We start from the raw sequence: 17,985 nt of genomic DNA on the forward strand, positions 1-17,985 counted from the left end.
ATTCAAACTTCGGTTATTCATATGTGCAGACGCATTACCGGAGTCAGGTAGAAGCCGTTGTGTTCCATGATGCACTCCTGTGTACACGCAAATGATGTTAACTGCCTGTTCAGGGGAAGAACGATAGATTTGTACCTTGTCAGCTTGGGGATTTGAACTTGCAACCTTTCGGTTACTATCTTTAACTTGTAGACAGGGGGTATACGCGGTAGACATTCGAACAACTCATCGCTGTAACCTTGGTAACGGTGAACAACTCATCGCTGTAACCTTGCTCATATTTTTTATCGAAAACACCCCTAAACTTGGATATACTGTACGCACCAAGTCCCCCACTATGAATTTAAAATCAAATGTTTTTCTTACGGCGAAGGGGGAACAAACCATACAGATTTTTAAAGACTTGAAAAGAGTTTTCAGAAGAGACCTCGGGGGGCTTCATCCGTATACTCTTATGGTAGCTGTGGTTGTAACCTTTGACTAAATCTTTAACTATATCGATATATCTATGTGTGTTGTAAGCCGTAAAGTATTTCCACATCCTCTCCTTCAGAGTTCTGTTAAAGCGTTCAACAACTGAAGCGTTCAAATCCGAGCCTGTAGCAAAATGTACGATATTGTGCTTCTTCATGAGTTTCTGAAAAGTATTATTAAAACATGATTTTTCCACCATCAGTCTGCACTTTCTTGGGTGCTCCTCCTTCCTTCAAGATAGAGTCAAAGAGCCCCACTCTTATTTTTAAGACCCTTACAAATGCTATTTTAGAGAAAATATCTATAACTGTTAGCATGTAGCGATTTCCATCATTTTTATCTGCAAGGGCCTGCATGTCACATAGATCCGCCTGAATCTGGGACAAGGGATGAGTAGAAAAAACTCTATTTCGTGGAAATTGTTTTTGCACAGGTTTATGCAGAGTATAAGCATCCTGCTCTGTCAACCATTCATTCACTTGAGCAGCGCCTAACCAGCTACCTGTTTCTTCGGCTATAGCTCTGGGTTCGCGCCCAGGCTCTGTCGCAGCCGGCCGCGACCGGGAGGTCCCTGGGCCGACGCACAATTGGCCTAGCGTCGTCCGGGTTAGGGAGGGTTTGGCCGGTAGGGATATCCTTGTCTCATCACACACTAGCGACTCCTGTGGCGGGCCGGGCGCAGTGCACTCTAACCAGGTCGCCAGGTGCACAGTGTTTCCTCCAACACATTGGTGCGGCTGGCTTCCGGATTGGATGCTAGGATGTTAAGAAGCAGTGCGGCTTGGTGGTGTTGTGTTTCGGAGGATGCATGGCTTTCGACCTTCGTCTCTCCCGAGCCCGTACGGGATTTGTATCGATGAGACAAGATAGTAATTACTAACAATTGGATACCACGAAATTGGGGAGAAAAGGGTTAAAAAATATTTAAAAAATAACGACATTTCATTTTCATTTAGAATTTTTATTTTTGCAAACATCAAGTATTATGAATACAGACAATTCAGGATTTGTAGCAGGATACTAGTCCCCGTTTTCTCAGCGATCCAAGCATGCAACACCCTGTATATTTAGTTTAGATTTACAGGCTTGTGTCACTGAATTTTTAAAACACACACATCCATTATATAAGTATATAAACAACAAATATGATACATGTTACAATTAAACAGTGTTTCAAACAAATAATGTAAAATTTAGCCAAGGTTGTTTCTAGTTATTCAGAATCATCCACAAGACGGGATACCAGTTGTGTCCATTGTAGGCTCTCGCCCGTATGTCGTACATGATTCATGATTTGCTCCATTTTTAGCACACGCTCTACATTAGCCCAGGTATTGTGTGTTGTGTAGAACGATACATTGTTCACTTTATTTTCAATTATTTGCTGCATAACATTTGTAAGTTCTCTCAAAAGAAAAAATGTATTTATTCTCTCTAACATCGTATGCATATCGTTACCCATTGCATTACATCTAAATAAAAAATATGTATTGTTACTCTGTCTCTTGCGGTTTACTGAGCCAGAAAGTCACCACATCAGCCACCACCGCTTCCTTGTATTTGTTGTCATCCACCAGGGTGTGCCGGATATCTTTGAGTTTCTCGTGGATGTTGATCGCCTCCTTCAGTTCATGTAGGAAAGCCTCGGTTACCCCGTAAACTCGAATAGACGGCATAAGACCGTTAGACTCTAGGGCTCTGACCATCAAAGGTATAAACCACAGTCTTTTCACCAGCTCCTCAAAATGGTTGAAGAAGTAGTACCGTGGGAGGTCGTATAAACACAGATGTCATCGTTGGCTGGGGTGATTGATCTCACAACCGATGCATTTTTCTCTTATATACTCTCCAATCACCACGTCTAAAAGTGCGGCTACAGAGGACTTGATGGTGTCCACAAAAATAATTCTAACCACCCCATCAAACACATCCTCAGGCGGTGTACATGTAGGGGGTGTCGGGGGTCTTGCCTGGGGGGAGTAGAATGGATTAATAGCATTATTGGACATAGCTTGTTGTCATTGCAGGCAATCTCAACGCTGTGCGTTACAGGGAAGACATCCTCCTCCCTCATGTGGTACCGTTCCTGCAGGCTCATCCTGACATGACCCTCCAGCATGACAATGCCACTAGCCATACTGCTCGTTCTGTGCGTGATTTCCTGCAAGACAGGAATGTCAGTGTTCTGCCATGGCCAGCGAAGAGCCCGGATCTCAATCCCGTTGAGCACGTCTGGGACCTGTTGGATCGGAGGGTGAGGGCTATGGCCATTCCTCCCAGAAATGTCTGGGAACTTGCAGTTGCCTTGGTGGAAGAGTGGGGTAACATCTCAGAGCAAGAACTGGCAAATCTGGTGCAGTCCATGAGGAGTAGATTCACTTCAGTACTTAATGCAACTGGTGGCCACACCAGATACGGACTGTTCCTTTTGATTTTGAGATTTTGACCACCCCCCTTTGTTCAGGGACACATTATTCAATTTCTGTTAGTCACACGTCTGTGGAACTTGTTCAGTTTATGTCTCAGTTGTTGAATCTTGTTATGTTCATACAAATATATACACATGTTAAGTTTATATATATATTTATTTTAGCAAGCTAGCTTCATACTTTTTCTGACATGCCGAAAATGCAGCATTGTTGATTACATTTGACATTTCACCGCCACCAGAATTTGACATGTAACTACAGTTTGCATTGAATTGTGGGTCATATCAACCCCACAAGTGATCAAAGTTGTTCACTCGCTCACTCGAGCTAAATTGAGGGCAGAGGGGGCAACGTTAGTGAATTGGACCTCCACTTAAGATGGCAATCAAACTGCATCCGGTTTCTACTGGGATTCCCCTGAGGGAAAGTGGATAGCGCAAGGGATGAGGGCGTAAAAATAACATATTTAGACTGCAGCCTTATTCCAAACACTTAAAAGACACACTCTATCCTATCAGGCCTCAAATTAAGTGAACACTTCTGATGACGTATCATAATGTTTGACGAGTATACACTTGCAGGGCAAGGGGTGAGGGAGTAAGGAATGATTTTTAAATGGACCACCCTTGGCCGGAAATTCATCATTCGTTCATCCCGCGATGATTGTGTTTTCAGCCACCTGTAGCTTGTGGGTGCTTTATATGCGCTATGAGTGCATGTCTACTTATATTAAATATATAGTTATTAATATACACCTACTTTATGATAGCTAGCAAACTAATTCGCTAAATAACGTTAGCCTGCCTAGCTGGAACTTCTGAAAAAGGAAAATGTTTTATTTCTACTATTTCCAAAAGATAACCAAACAGAAACATATTTACCTTTTACGAGACGTGTTTGTGCCGTCATGTGCATTAGTAGCACAATTTCTAACTTGTTTACATTCGTTTTTACTTAGACTTTTATGTTGACTTCTTTCGCTGAATTTTCTTAGCGGATGTACAATTGTCGCAAAGTGAATTATGGGTAGTTTCAGGCCCAGAGTGAACATAATTGTTCACTTGCAAACTCGACTAAAAACGTGGCGGGGAGGGCTTAAGTTGCAAACTTCCCTTGCTTGGCTAATCATTTGGACCACTTCCCAAGATGGCAATGGGGATTCCCCCAAAGATATAAGGCGAGGATAAGTGGACGAGAGTGTTTCTTTTAGGTGTTGGATAGCCCGCTAATATGATCCATAGTTGGGAGGAACATTTCTTGAGTGCTATTCGATCTATAGTACATTTACACCATGATTTGAAACTTCTGACCAACTAGTGGGTCAGGCGGCGCCCCTCTGTCTGATTCATATTGCTTGATTTCTGATGATAGTTGTCGAATATATCGACTGATTGCAATTGTATCGGGTGCCTATTCAGAGGACCTCACCTTTTCTTAGTGTCTTATTGGTCAAGGTCACGCCAAACACTTATCACCACACCCTATTCAGCCTATCAGCAGCCTTGATTCCCGGGACTTCAGTTTCATTTGGTATAGCTCTTAGAAAACTGTTGGGGGAAAATTGTGTTTGTCAAAAAAAACAAATTAACAACAGACTTTCAAAATTCTTATAGAGAAACCCTTAACAAAGAGTTGCAGTCTGTTTTGGAATGGGTGGCCAGTAGTAAACTGGTTCTGAACATCTCTAAAACTAAGAGCATTGTATTTGGTACAAATCATTCCTTAAGTGCTTGACCTCAGCTGAATCTGGTAATGAATGGTGTGGCGGTTGAACAAGTTGAGGAGACTAAATTACTTGACGTTACCTTAGATTGTAAACTGTCATGGTCAAAACATATAGATTGAATGGTTGCAAAGATGGGGAGAGGTCTAGCCGTAATAAAGAGATGCTCTGCTTTTTTGACAACACACTTCAAAAAGCAAGTTCTGCATGTTCTAGTTTTGTCTAATCTTGATTATTGTGCAGTCGTGTGGTCCAGTGCTGCAAGGAAAGACCTAGTTAAGCTGCAGCTGGCCAATAACAGAGTGGCATGTTTTGCTCTTAATTGTAATCAGAGGGCTTATATATATACTATGCATGCCAGTCTCTCTTGGCTAAGAGTTGAGGAGAAACTGACTGATTAACTTCTTATTTTTTAAGAAAATCCCAAAGTATTTGCATAGTCAACTTACACACAGCTCTGACACACTACTTATCCCACCAGACATGCCACCAGGGGTCTTTTCATAGTCCCCAAATCCAGAACAAATTCAAGAAAAAGTACAGTATTATATAGAACCCTTATTGCATGGAACTTCCTTCCATCTCATATTGCTCAAATAAACAGCAAACTTGGTTTCAAAAAACAGATAAAGCAACACCTTGCGGCACTGCACCTCTCCCCTATTTGACCTAGATAGTTTGTGTGTATGCATTGATATGTAGGCTACGTGTGACTTTTAAAAAATATATGTAGTTCTGTCCTTGAGCTGTTCTTGTCTAATGATGTTCTGTATTATGTTTCATGTTTTGTGTGGACCCCATGAAGAGTACCTGCTGCTTTTGCAACAACTAATGGAGATCCTAATAAAATATCAAATACCAAATAACATGGCACAAGTGGGCGGGTGGCCTCTGTTGTGCTCTATTGTGGGGGGGGGGGGGCGATGACATTAGAGAGCACCCATCAGGCCAACTCCTTCAATTGCCAACTCCTTCAATTTCACAATTGTGTCTAGAAAAACACAATTGTTTACCCTTAAGTGTGTGTAATTTACTCTATTTATACTTGTAATATAATTTTTCAATGGAAAAAGTAAAATAAATACTGTAGCTGGAGTGTGTCTTTAATGTTGCCTGTGGTATGCTTGTCTCTTGCTTGACAGACTGATTTAGCCTAATTGTTAACACACAGTACTTATCTCTAAAAGCTAAATGGACAGTGTATAATCAATTTTGTTTCGTTAATAGTATGGGCAAGAAACCCTGTAATAATAACAATATTCAGAATGCTGCTTCAAAACATTTATTTGTCACGAAATAACACAGCTTCTTTTAGACTTTATACAACAAAAAATACTTAGAATTTGAATGTGTAAGTACAGAGTACATAGGTACAGTCAGAGCCCATAGCGCATTGTGCTTACTGACACACAAGACAGAGAACGTAACTCTTCGAGGTGAGGAAATGTTCAGCTTGCCAAAAGCACCATAGTGCCAACACCAGAGACACGCTGGTAGAGAGACACATACAGTCGTTTGCAGTTAAAATCTTAAACTATGTGCAAAGTTGTACAAAAATCCATTTAATATTTTGTTATCCCCACATCCCCCAACATTTGATTACTTCAAAGGCTGTATCTGTTGTTGAAATCAATTGAATGGAATATAGTAGTTTACAATATAATATCCTATGAATAAATACTGAGATTATAACAGGGTAAACTACTTGGATAGAGGTGAAAAGCTACCTGAACAACTAAAGTTGTTTAGATTTCACGTAAGCTTTGGGAATCATTCTGTACTCATGAAAACATCTTTAAGGCCATTGGTTGCTTGTGTCATATATTTACATAAACAAATGTATGTTTACAATAACTAATATATAGTGATAAATAAGAGACAAAACAAACATATTTTTGAGTACAACACTAAAGTGAGCTACAGACACGTGTGAGGTTGGTAGCCGGTAGTGAGGGACTCATGCTTATTTTTCATCATTCTAAGGACTTGATATATAGAAAACGCTAATAACATCAAGGCAATGTTGTAGTTACATTATTATTATACAGATAAATGGTAGACGTTTTACCGCAATCTCCAAACGTGAAAAACATACAAATATACACCTTATAGGTAACAAAATAATCAGTTCTCAGGACTTGACTGAAAACCTTAGCTATGGGAATGTTATGATTATCACGTTGAGACAATGTTACATTGTCATGACATCTTACTGCCCTCTCGAACACTGTGCTAACAGACAGGGTAGTGGGTAACTGGGTGTGAGAGTGCAATCCCTCTCTGAGGAGGTCAGTGTAATCCAGCACTGCGAGTGAGAGTGATCTGTGCGTGTATGTAATCTAGATCAAGCTATTGGTCAACCGCAGGGACTGCTGCAAATCTGTCGGATTACAGAGGTCTCATGAGGATAAGAGATGTCCTATGGCTGGCATAGTCTGACAAAACACTCAATCCCTGTTTGTTAATATGCTTCTAAGCAGCAGCACCAAATACCCTGTTCAGGTACATCATGAACTGGGTTTGTGCTTGCCTTACAAAAAGCATGTATTAAAACACATGTTTATAACTCTCGTGCTTTTATATTAGATGGTTGCATAAACTAATCTCATGGTAGCACACAGAAGGGGAATGGGTCGCTGTCTAGTTCTTGTGCATTGGGGGGGAAAAAAATAAAATGATAAAATAGACTGTTTCACAGCTCAGAAACTACATGAAACAAGTCCGAAATAATCATTAAAACAGAAAATGTATGTAAATGATTTGCGTTTGGCTGAGCAGCCACTAGTGCGGGGGAATGAGGGAGATCTTGAGGTGGTCCCAGGGGTTGTAAGTGGACCCACATGACCCACTGACAGAACCTAGTCTCTCCTCAGGCAAGAATAATGCTTGTGTGTGTGTGTGTGTGTGTGTGTGTGTGTGTGTGTGTGTGTGTGTGTGTGTGTGTGTGTGTGTGTGTGTGTGTGTGTGTGTGTGTGTGTGTGTGTGTGTGTGTGTGTGTGTGTGTGTGTGTGTGTGTGTGTGTGTGTGTGTGTGTGTGTGTGTGTGTGAGAGAGAGGAAGCTAATGTGAATATGTGTTTGTACATGGGTGTGTCTAAACAAAGGTCCATTCATTCCAGTGCTTACAAAATTAAAAATGCAGCTTATCAACATGACTCAATGTATGCTATGACCAAAAGCACCATCCTACTTCCAAACACATTAAATTGTGAGTGACTGAGAGACATTAAAAAGCAGATCAATTGAGGAGTTGAGAGAAATGCTAACAAGGAAATAACACCTGTGTTGGTTTATCTACATTTTTTTTTAAATACAGTGATTATAACCAATAGCAATATCCTAAACAATGCTAGATAGCTTTATTACTATGTTCCCATATTAAGAGATACAATATGTAAAAATAAATATAAATATGTTTCATAATGAGAGAGCGTAAATCTCATTGTGTGATGTGTACTTACTAACGCAGAGAAACACAGCCTTGTGGCAGTACACACTGATTGTATGAGGCCAGTCACGAGAGGGAAGTCAGAGGAGAAGAGAGTGAGGTAATGTATGAGTAGGAGCAGATAGATGATAAACGGCCCACTGAAATAAAGATGGCTCCCTTCCTAGTTCCTACACATCATCTCTTTGCCTGCTGCTCTTCAGCAGACTGGGCGGGGGAGGGGGTGGTGTGGAGGGCGCTGGCGTCCCCATGTCCGTTCGGCTGCACTGACTGGACTGTCTCTACCAGGCTGCCACTAGGGAGCACCACGTACCTGGCAGCCATGTCCTTGGGCTGCAGCTCCCTCAGGCCCTCCTTACTGTGCCATATCCCATAGCCAAAATACACCAGTAGACCTAGAGAGGTGCAACATATACTGTTAGGACCAAAACACATGCTTACAGAATCACACAAATATGTTGTTGTTATTGTTATACTGTCATACGGTATGTGCTTATCCATTGAGAAGACACCGCTATAGCGGGAATATGCTAGGAATTGATTACTTAGACATGGCCCAGCCCCTGTCATGTTCAATATTCCCTGTGAAGCCTCTGTAGGCAGACAGGCAGGGTTGGGTAGGTTACTTTCTAAATGTAATCCATTACAGTTATTAGTTAGGCCTACCTGAACAAAATTGCAATCAGTAATGTTTGGATTTCACAAACTCAGTAATGTAATCAGATTACTTTGTTACTTTTAGATTACTTTCCCCTTAAGAGGCACAGGTTAGTAGCTGGCACAAAGTCATAAAATGAGATTTAAAACCTAACCTTAACCACATTGATAACCCTAATGCCTAGCCCTAACCTTAAATGAAGACCAAAATACAAGATTTTTACAATATAGCTCATTTTGAATTTGCAGCTTGACCCATCTAGCAGAAATCGCTCCGTTTTGCCTCAAGGACAAGACTCATCCCAATAAATATCAACCTGTTTAAGAAGCATTAGAATAAGACAAAAATGAATGACCTTTATTGCAGGATAAATCAATGTTAGAGTTTACATAGCTGGCCATAAATGGATGATGCAGTTTTCTTTATGGGTTGGTTAAGTACAGTAGGCTTCTTCTAACCCATTGCTTTCTACTACAGATAATACGATTAGGCTATATCTTTAAATAAATAAAAAAATCTAACTGGGTCTGCCAGATTTCCAGTCATTTCAATGAATTTAATACCCATTGATCTTCAAGAATATGAATTGAAAAGATGAAAATATAGATTAGTATGGAAATATAGATCAGCCAAATTGTTTTATATGAGCATAACCCAAAAACTAAGGACTAATCAGCCTAATCTGTTGTTTTTGATTTTGTTGTCATGGAGGTCTGATAAGGCCCATTGCTTTGAACTGCAACAAAATGCAGCCCTCGGAATAGCGTGCTTTGAGCACTACCGAAAGTGCTATTTGCATGTGAAAAACTAGATGGTAATTTTCCATGAAGAGAATAAAAGTCCCACTAGTGGTCTTCTTAAATTAAACTTGTTTTTTTACAATAATGGAGCACAATACCACGGGGCAGTTTAGAAGGGATGAACTCAAACTTTTATTCCATAGGCTAGGATCTGCACTGCAGCTGTTGCAAGAGTGCTTTTTTCACTGGCTGTCCACTGGGGCGTATTCATTACTCCGATTCTGTTGCAAAACGTTTCTTAAACAGAAGCAAACAGAACAAACCGGGGTGGGACCTACCTGACTTTGTCCAACAGAAACTCTAGTTTTGCTCTGTTTGCTTCCATTTGGTTCTTAAACAGTAAATGGTTTCCGCAATGAATACACTCCTGACCGCAAAAACAATGATTGATAAGCAGTTTGAAATTCTTCAATTGAACCATTATTGGGTTAAAATACACAGTATATACATTTGTGAACAGCCATCCACAACAACCACAATATGTAAGGTGCAAATAAATTAGAGAGCAGCAGTGTGATTCACATCAATGCGCTATGTAGCCTAAATATCTTCTAACTGCAGCAGGCGCAGGCTAGGAAAGGGTTAACTCACTCCAGTGACTTACTTGGTAGGTTTACTCTCTGTAAACACAAAGTAACCTGCATACTGTATGTTTTAATAAAAACATGTGCTATGTACTAATAATTTAATAAAACCCTGTTTCATATCCTGTTGTCTATGATCAACCAGTAATAAGTATCCATACTATTTGTCCATCATTTAGGTTAAGAGGCACAGTATTTCAACCACTGAAGGCAAGAGTTCCAGTTCCGTCTGACATGATGTTTGGTTTACAGGACGTCTCTGCGCTACATAGCACATGGTCCTCACACAACACACATTTGTGCCATTAGTGGAAGTAATCTTACCTGCAGCCACCCATACGGTAAAGCGGATCCAGGTCATTGGGCTGAGCTTCAGCATTAGGAACACATTCATGAGGATGCTTGCACCAGGGATGAATGGGACCAAGGGTACCTAGGAAAATTACAACAGCAAACAACCATCATTCTGACATGTATTAAAATGTGTCAAATAATCAATGCCTTCCTTAATTCAATAAGTGTTTGTCGTTGAAGAAAAGGAGGTTGGAGAGCCTAAAAGACCACTAGTCTTGACTAAAATATTAAAAGTCCCAATAGGAGTACTTAATATAATTCAAAAGAATGATCAGGTCTTCATGACAAGATTTTATATTAGGTTGGTGCCAGAAGGAACGTGGGCCCTGCTTGAGCTCACATAAACAGCTTTTATTTTGTATGAAGAGCAGATCAACCACACGGCAGAGAGTGAGGGTCTGCTGTGACTCAGCTTCAGAGCTAGGTGAAAATGTCACATTAAATGTTGCAGTTCCTATCTACTGGGCTCGAGTCAGACGGAGTAGAATTTAGCATATCTAAAGGTGGAGAGACAGCTACAAAAAAAGTCTTAAAACACACAGAGTATTCTTAGTTTATCATAACTACATAAAGACTTAGGGAAATATAACAGGCTCAAATAAAATGCTATTTGTCACATGCTTCGTAAACTTCAGGTGTAAACTAACAGTGAAGTGCTTACTTACAGGCCCTTCCCAACAATGCAGAGAGAAAGAAAATAGAGAAATAATCGAAAAGTAACAATAAATATGCAATGAGTAACGATAACTATATACACTGAGTATACCAAACATTAGGAACACCTTCAGGGCATGAACTCTACAAGGTGTCGAACGCGTTCCACAGGAATGATGGCCCATGTTGACTCCAATGCTTCCCACAGTTGTGTCAAGTTGGCTGGATGTCCTTTGGGTGGTGGAACATTGTTGATACACACGGGAAAATGTTGAGTGTGAAAAACCCAGCAGCGTTGCAGTTCTTGACAAATTGGTGCGCCTGGCATCTACTACCATAAAGGCACTTACATTTTTTGTCTTGCCCATTCACACTCTGAATGGCACACATACACAATCCATGTCTCAATTGTATATAGGCTTAAAAATGCTTATTTAACCTGTCTCCTCCACTTCATCTACACTGACTGAAGTGGATTTAACAAGTGATATCAATAAGGGATCATGGCTTTCACCTGGATTCACCTGGTCAGTCTGTATCATGGAAAGAGCAGGTGCTCTGAATGTTTTGCATAGTCAGTGTACACAGGGTACCAGTACTGAGCTGATGTGCAGGGGTACGAGGTAACTGAGGTAGATATGTACATATAACTAGGAATAAAGTGACAGATATTAAACAGTAGTAACAGTGTATGTGTAAAAAAAGTAAATTAAAAAAGGGTCAATGCAGATAGTTACAGTTCAGAATGGAGACGTGTTCTGTCTCCTAGAGATGAACGTACTTTGGTGCGAAAAGTACAAATCAATTCCAGAACAACAGCAAAGGACCTTGTGAAGATGCTGTTCCGAATGGCCGATTAATTAGGGCCGATATCAAGTTTTCATAACAATCGGAAATCGGTATTTTTGGGCGCCGATTTGCCGATTTTATAAATATATACAGTGGGGCAAAAAAGTATTTAGTCAGCCACCAATTGTGCAAGTTCCCCGAGTTAAAAAGATGAGAGAGGCCTGTAATTTTCATCATAGGTACACTTCAACTATGACAGTCAAAATGAGAGAAAAAAAATCCAGAAAATCACATTGTAGGATTTTTTATGAATTTATTTGCAAATTATGGTGGAAAATAAGTATTTGGTCACCTACAAACAAACAAGATTTCTGGCTCTCACAGACCTGTAACACATTCTTATTTTCAATGACGGCCTAGGAACGGTGGGTTAACTGCCTCGTTCAGGGGCAGAAAGACAGATTTTCACCTTGTCAGCTCGGGGGATCCAATCTTGCAACCTTACAGTTAACTAGTCCAACGCAATAACGACCTGCCTCTCTCTCGTTGCACTCCACAAGGAGACTGCCTGTTACGCAAATGCAGTAAACCAAGGTAAGTTGCTAGCTAGCATTAAACGTATCTTATAAAACACAATCAATCATAATCACTAGTTAACTACACATGGTTGTTGATATTACTAGATATTATCTAGCGTGTCCTGTGTTGCATATAATCTGACTGAGCATACAAGTATCTAAGTATCTGACTGAGCGGTGGTAGGCAGAAGCAGGAGTGTAAACATTCATTCAAACAGCACTTTATGTGTGTTTTGCCAGCAGCTCTTCCTTGTGCGTCAAGCATTGCGCTGTTTATGACTTCAAACCTATCAACTCCCGGGCTGGTGTGACCGAAGTGAAATGGCTGGCTAGTTAGTGCGCACTAATAGCGTTTCAAACTTCACTTGCTCTGAGCCTTGGGGTGGTTGTTTCCCTTGCTTTGCATGGGTAACGCTTCGATGTGGTGGCTGTTGTCGTTGTGTTGCTAGGTCGAGCCCAGGGAGGAGCGAGGGGAGGGACGGAAGCTATACTGTTACACTGGCAATACTAAAGTGCCTATAAGAACATCCAATAGTCAAAGGTGAATGAAATACAAATGATATAGAGGGAAATAGTCCTAAAACTTCTTACCTGGGAATATTGAAGACTCATGTTAAAAGGAACCACCAGCTTTCATATGTTCTCATGTTCTGAGCAAGGAACTGAAACATTAGTTTTCTTACATAGCACATATTGCACTTTTACGTTCTTCTCCAACACTTTGTTTTTGCATTATTTAAACCAAATTGAACATGTTTCATTATCTACTTGAGGCTAAATTGATTTTATTGATGTATTATATTAAGTTAAAATAAGTTAATTCAGTATTGTTGTAATTGTCATTATATACAAATATATATATATATTTTTTTAAATCGTCCGATTAATCGGTATCTGCTTTTTTGGTCCTCCAATAATCGGTATCGGCGTTGAGAAATCATAATCGGTCGACCTCTAGTAGAGATAGTCTGAATGATCGGCTATGAAAAGCTAACTGACAATTACTCCTGAGGTGCGGACCTGTTGCACCCTCTACAAACACTGCGATAATTTTTTGACCCAGCTGGTCATCTATGAACATTTGAACATCTTGCCCATGTTCTGTTATAATCTCCCCCCGGCACAGCCAGAAGAGGACTGGCCACCCCTCATAGCCTGGTTCCTCTCTAGGTTTCTTCCTAGGTTCTGGCCTTTCTAGGGAGTTTTTCCTAGCCACCGTGCTTCTACACCTGCATTGCTTGCTGTTTGGGGTTTTAGGCTAGGTTTCTTTACAGAACTTTGTGACATCAGCTGATGTAAGAAAGGCTTTATAAATACATTTGATTGATTGATTTGATGATGGTGTTGATGTGAGTCATGACCAGCCTTTCAAAGCATTTCATGGCTACAGATGTGAGTGCTATGGGGCGATAGTCATTTAGACAGGTTACCTTGGCATTCTTGAGCATAGGGACTATGGTGGTCTGCTTGAAACTCTGCAGGCAGACAACGTTATACAACTAATAATTCTAAGGCGAGGGTTTAGTTCTGCTTCCCTAACTTTATGTGTAGGCATATACAATAAAGTAAAAGTCAACAAAGTTGCTGCTTTGCATTTACACATTGGGCATAAAATGAAAAACTGAGAATTTGTTTGGCTCACCTGGAAGGTTTTGGTGTTGATATGTGGTTCATGGGCATATATGACGACCAGGCTGAGGAGGAATGTTGAGCCAAACACCACTATTAGCACGGCGAAGCTCCACGTAGGCAGCTGCAGCTGGTTACTCCCAAACACAAAAACAGCACAGAGGGACACAGAGCTCACCATCACCGCCAGCACAGAGAAGGCCACCACCTCCCCCGGCTCAAAGTCCCCTAGCAACCTGCCCAGGTAGGGCTCCCAGCGGGCCTTCAACACCCCTGGGGCGCTGCGTTCCCTGGTCTTCTGCATCTCCACCAGCTGTAGCTTGTCTGAGAAGGACTCATACTCCTTCAGCTCCCCGCTGTCCTGAGCTATGATCTGGGACTCGGAGGCTTCGGGTGAGGGCTCTGGGTTGTAGTTGGTGTTAGGGGAGGTAGTGGAGTTAGCCTTGGAACTGGTCTTCTCCTTCTCAGGCTGGAAGCGCAGCACAATGACACTGGCTGCCACAAAGGTGTAGGCCAGGAGGGTGCCGATGGACAGGAACTGGACCAGGGCCTCCAGGTCAAAGATGAGGGCCATGACGGCCATGAGGAGGCCAAACACCAAGATGGCATTCACAGGGACCTTGGTGACAGGGTTGACCTTGGCGAAGAAGGCGAAGAAGAGGCCATCCTCCGCCATAGCGTAAACAATCCGAGGGAGGGAGAAGAGGTTGCTGAGGAGCACTGTGTTCATGGCTGGAAGAGGGGATGGACAGAGAGTCAAATGATCATCAATGCAATCAAAACAGAGAGCTACTGTATGAAGTCAAGATAAATAAAAGTCATACACATTTGCCCTTCAATCAATGATATCATCAACTGACCCAAAGAAACTCAATGACATGATACAATGGTGTGGTTACAGTGGTTAAGTCTTTCAAGTGACACTTACCACAGATGGACCCTACTGCCACGATGTAGCCAGCCCAGCTGTAGCCTCGGCGGAAGAAGGCGTCAGACAGAGCGGAGTTGGGATCGAGGGAGTGCCAGGGCACCATGAGAGTGAGGACAGTGGAGACCAGAATGTAGGCTGTGGCTGCCATGCACAAGGAGATGGCTGTGGCCATAGGAATGGCTCGCTGGGGGTTCTTTGCCTCCTCGCTGGAGGCTGCAATCACATCGAAGCCAACAAATGCGTAAAAGCAGGTGGCTGTGCCTGCCATAACCCCAGACACACCGAACGGTGCAAAACCTCCTTCCTTCTGGCTCCAGTTGACTGGATCGGCCAGCACGAAGCCAAACACCAAGATGAAGAGTATGACAACCAGACTAACAGCGGAGAAGATGTGGTTGAGCCAAGAAGAGACTCGCACTCCGAAGGTTATGAAGATGGTGGCAACCACTAGAATCCCGGCGGCCAGCAGGTCAGGGTAGTGGGCGATATAGGGAACATTCCACTTCATTATGTGGTTCTCTGTGTAGTTCTGGATAGTGTGGTTAAACATGGAGTCCAGGTAACCACTCCACGCCCGCGCCACCGCGGCCCCACCAATCATGTACTCCAACACTACGTTCCAGCCAATGAGAAAGGCCCATATTTCTCCACAAGAAACATAGGTGAACATGTAGGCTGAGCCCGTTCTGGGCACACGAGCTCCGAACTCAGCATAGCAGAGGGCGGCCATCAGGGAGGCGATGCCTGCTATGAGGAAGGAGAGGACCACGGCAGGTCCCGCGGTGTCCTTGGCCACAGTGCCTGTCAGGACGTAGAGACCAGAGCCCACCATGCCCCCAACACCCAGCAGGGCCAGGTCCACCATGGTCAGGCAGCGCTTCATTGATGTCACCATCAAATCATCATCCAGGGTCTTCAGTCGGTTCAGCCTTTGGCAGAAACGCACTGCCGGGACGCAACCACGCCCACAGGTCGCCATGGTTACAGGATCACACTCGGCAACTTATCAGTCAAGATGCTCAAACTGGATCCATTCTCCTCCTGATCAATTGACCTGAGAGACAAAAAATACAAATACATACCATCATACAGGGACAAAGCCTGTGACCGCAGAGCAGGTAGACAAAAGCAACTCATCCTAATGAGGGCTTCATCTAACCTTTATCTGAATGACTCCATCCCCTCACCACTGCTGCCTATCTCTGAGCATGTTGTATTACACCTCTGCCCTTACCAAGTGGAAGGTGGAAACTATTGCTTTTCTATTTTTAGAATTGAAGACTAATATTCTTCAACTTGGCTTATTAGGATAGCTTGATACATTTCAGTTAGGACTATCTGAGTAATGTTAAATCTATAAATAGGCATATCTATAAATTATGCAATTTAATACATGTTTTGAAAGATATCATTTTGTCTATTACTGATTAAAATAACTGCCCATGAAAAAGAGATCTGTTTGATCTGCTCTGACTGTTTGACACGTCTTCTTTTCACTTGAAGACTAATGTTGAAGGTAATATCCTATTGTAGCCTATGTAAGGCTATATTCCGCTTTCATCCTGCGAAGACTAAAAGTGTCCGATATCTCAGCAAATAAAAGTAGCCAACCGAACACACAACTATTTGGGTAGGTTATACGCTGTGGAGCCAAAATCAATCATCAAAGGCTACGCTTTATGCGATAGAATGGGACCAGCCCAGGATCCGACTATTTTTCATGTACCGTTTCCAATTACTGCGTACGGCAGGCATATGGCGAGTTCTGCCGCCCTCAATGCAAGAAATACATTACGTAAAGCTTTTATTCCCTACTGAAATAAAAACCGATACAAAGTGAAACGACCATACATCCGTCCTTCATAATAACTGTGATTCGTGTAATAATTGTGGAGTCATGGCGAGAATGAATCGCTTTAAGTGCGTCGTTTTTACAAAAGCCAGCCACATTAATAATTTATAACAAAATGGAAACTCATACAAATGTTATTAATGACAGGCTATTTCAATAAAGCGATGGCGATTGCTGATTATTCTATGAAATTGTACTTTTATATATTTTTTTTTATTGTGGCACGATCAAGGTGTTGGAATAGGTAGATTATGGCAAAAGCCAGGGGAGAAACTCTACCATTACTGCTATTCTGCATATATAGTCTAATTTATTTGATTTAAAAAACGTTCTAATATGGTAACAAATAAAAACATTTGTTTACCTTGAATGCTGAATATCGCTTATGAGTAGCCTATCTCAGGCCCGGTTGATATCCTTTGAAACCCTCAACGACAGACAGGGAGAAAGGTGGAGATGGAGAACGAGAGGATAGAGAGCTGAGCTCTCGATTCTTAAAGGCACAGTACGAGTTTATTGTTCATCTGATGACGACGGGATCAGCCATCAGATAAGGTCACGCGCAAGGCCAGCGTTTAAAGGTCCAATGCAGCCGTTTTTATCTTAATTTCAAATAATTTCTGGATAACAATGAAGTACCTTACTGTGATTGTTTTCAATAGCTTTTTAGGAAAGAGCAATTTCCCAAGCAAGAATGTAGCTAAGACTGTCTGGTAGTGGTCTGAGTGGGAGGCCAAGCCTGATGGCCAAAACTCCATCCCACAAATCAGGCTGAAATTGCAAACAACTCTTATGCTAAACGAGCATTATCATTGTCACAATTTCACAGTATTATTTTAGAATGGAAATATATAAAACACAGGGCAATCACGTTTTTGACTGCACGGTAACATATGCCTAAAGTAAAGTTGTCAAAAGGGTTGGTTTTCATCTACCATAATAACAATAACTGGATGCTACAGTATCAGCATACAAATGACATTCAAATCATCTAAGATTGTATAGTACTAGTACATTTAAATGCCCTTTACCCAATGTTTTGCCTATTGTCACTCAACTAGACTAATAATGAAACAATGAGTCA

General features: G+C 41.7%; 1 protein-coding gene across 1 annotated transcript; it reads right to left on the minus strand.

Moving 5' to 3' along the window:
• Positions 1 to 5,892: 5,892 nt before the first annotated feature.
• LOC109871806 (cationic amino acid transporter 4-like) lies at positions 5,893 to 17,367 on the minus strand. The gene is made up of 5 exons (XM_020462828.2): positions 17,266 to 17,367; positions 15,047 to 16,103; positions 14,132 to 14,850; positions 10,439 to 10,547; positions 5,893 to 8,467 (listed from the first exon to the last, which is right to left on the minus strand). The coding sequence occupies exons 2-5, from the start codon at positions 16,026 to 16,028 to the stop codon at positions 8,250 to 8,252; spliced, it is 2,028 nt and encodes a 675-aa protein (XP_020318417.1). The 5' UTR covers positions 16,029 to 16,103; positions 17,266 to 17,367; the 3' UTR covers positions 5,893 to 8,249.
• Positions 17,368 to 17,985: the final 618 nt, after the last annotated feature.

Source organism: Oncorhynchus kisutch, linkage group LG3, assembly GCF_002021735.2.
Source record: "Oncorhynchus kisutch isolate 150728-3 linkage group LG3, Okis_V2, whole genome shotgun sequence".
Taxonomy (NCBI): Eukaryota; Metazoa; Chordata; class Actinopteri; order Salmoniformes; family Salmonidae; genus Oncorhynchus; species Oncorhynchus kisutch.

Coding starts and splice junctions, on each gene's coding strand:
- LOC109871806 (XM_020462828.2), bottom strand. CDS start 16,028: ATGGCGACCTGTGGGCGTGGTTGCGTCCCGGCAGTGCGTTTCTGCCAA. Junction 10,548..14,131: donor TCAACACCAAAACCTTCCAG/GTGAGCCAAACA, acceptor TAATTTTCCTAG/GTACCCTTGGTCCCATTCAT. Junction 8,468..10,438: donor TACCGTATGGGTGGCTGCAG/GTAAGATTACTT, acceptor GCACCTCTCTAG/GTCTACTGGTGTATTTTGGC.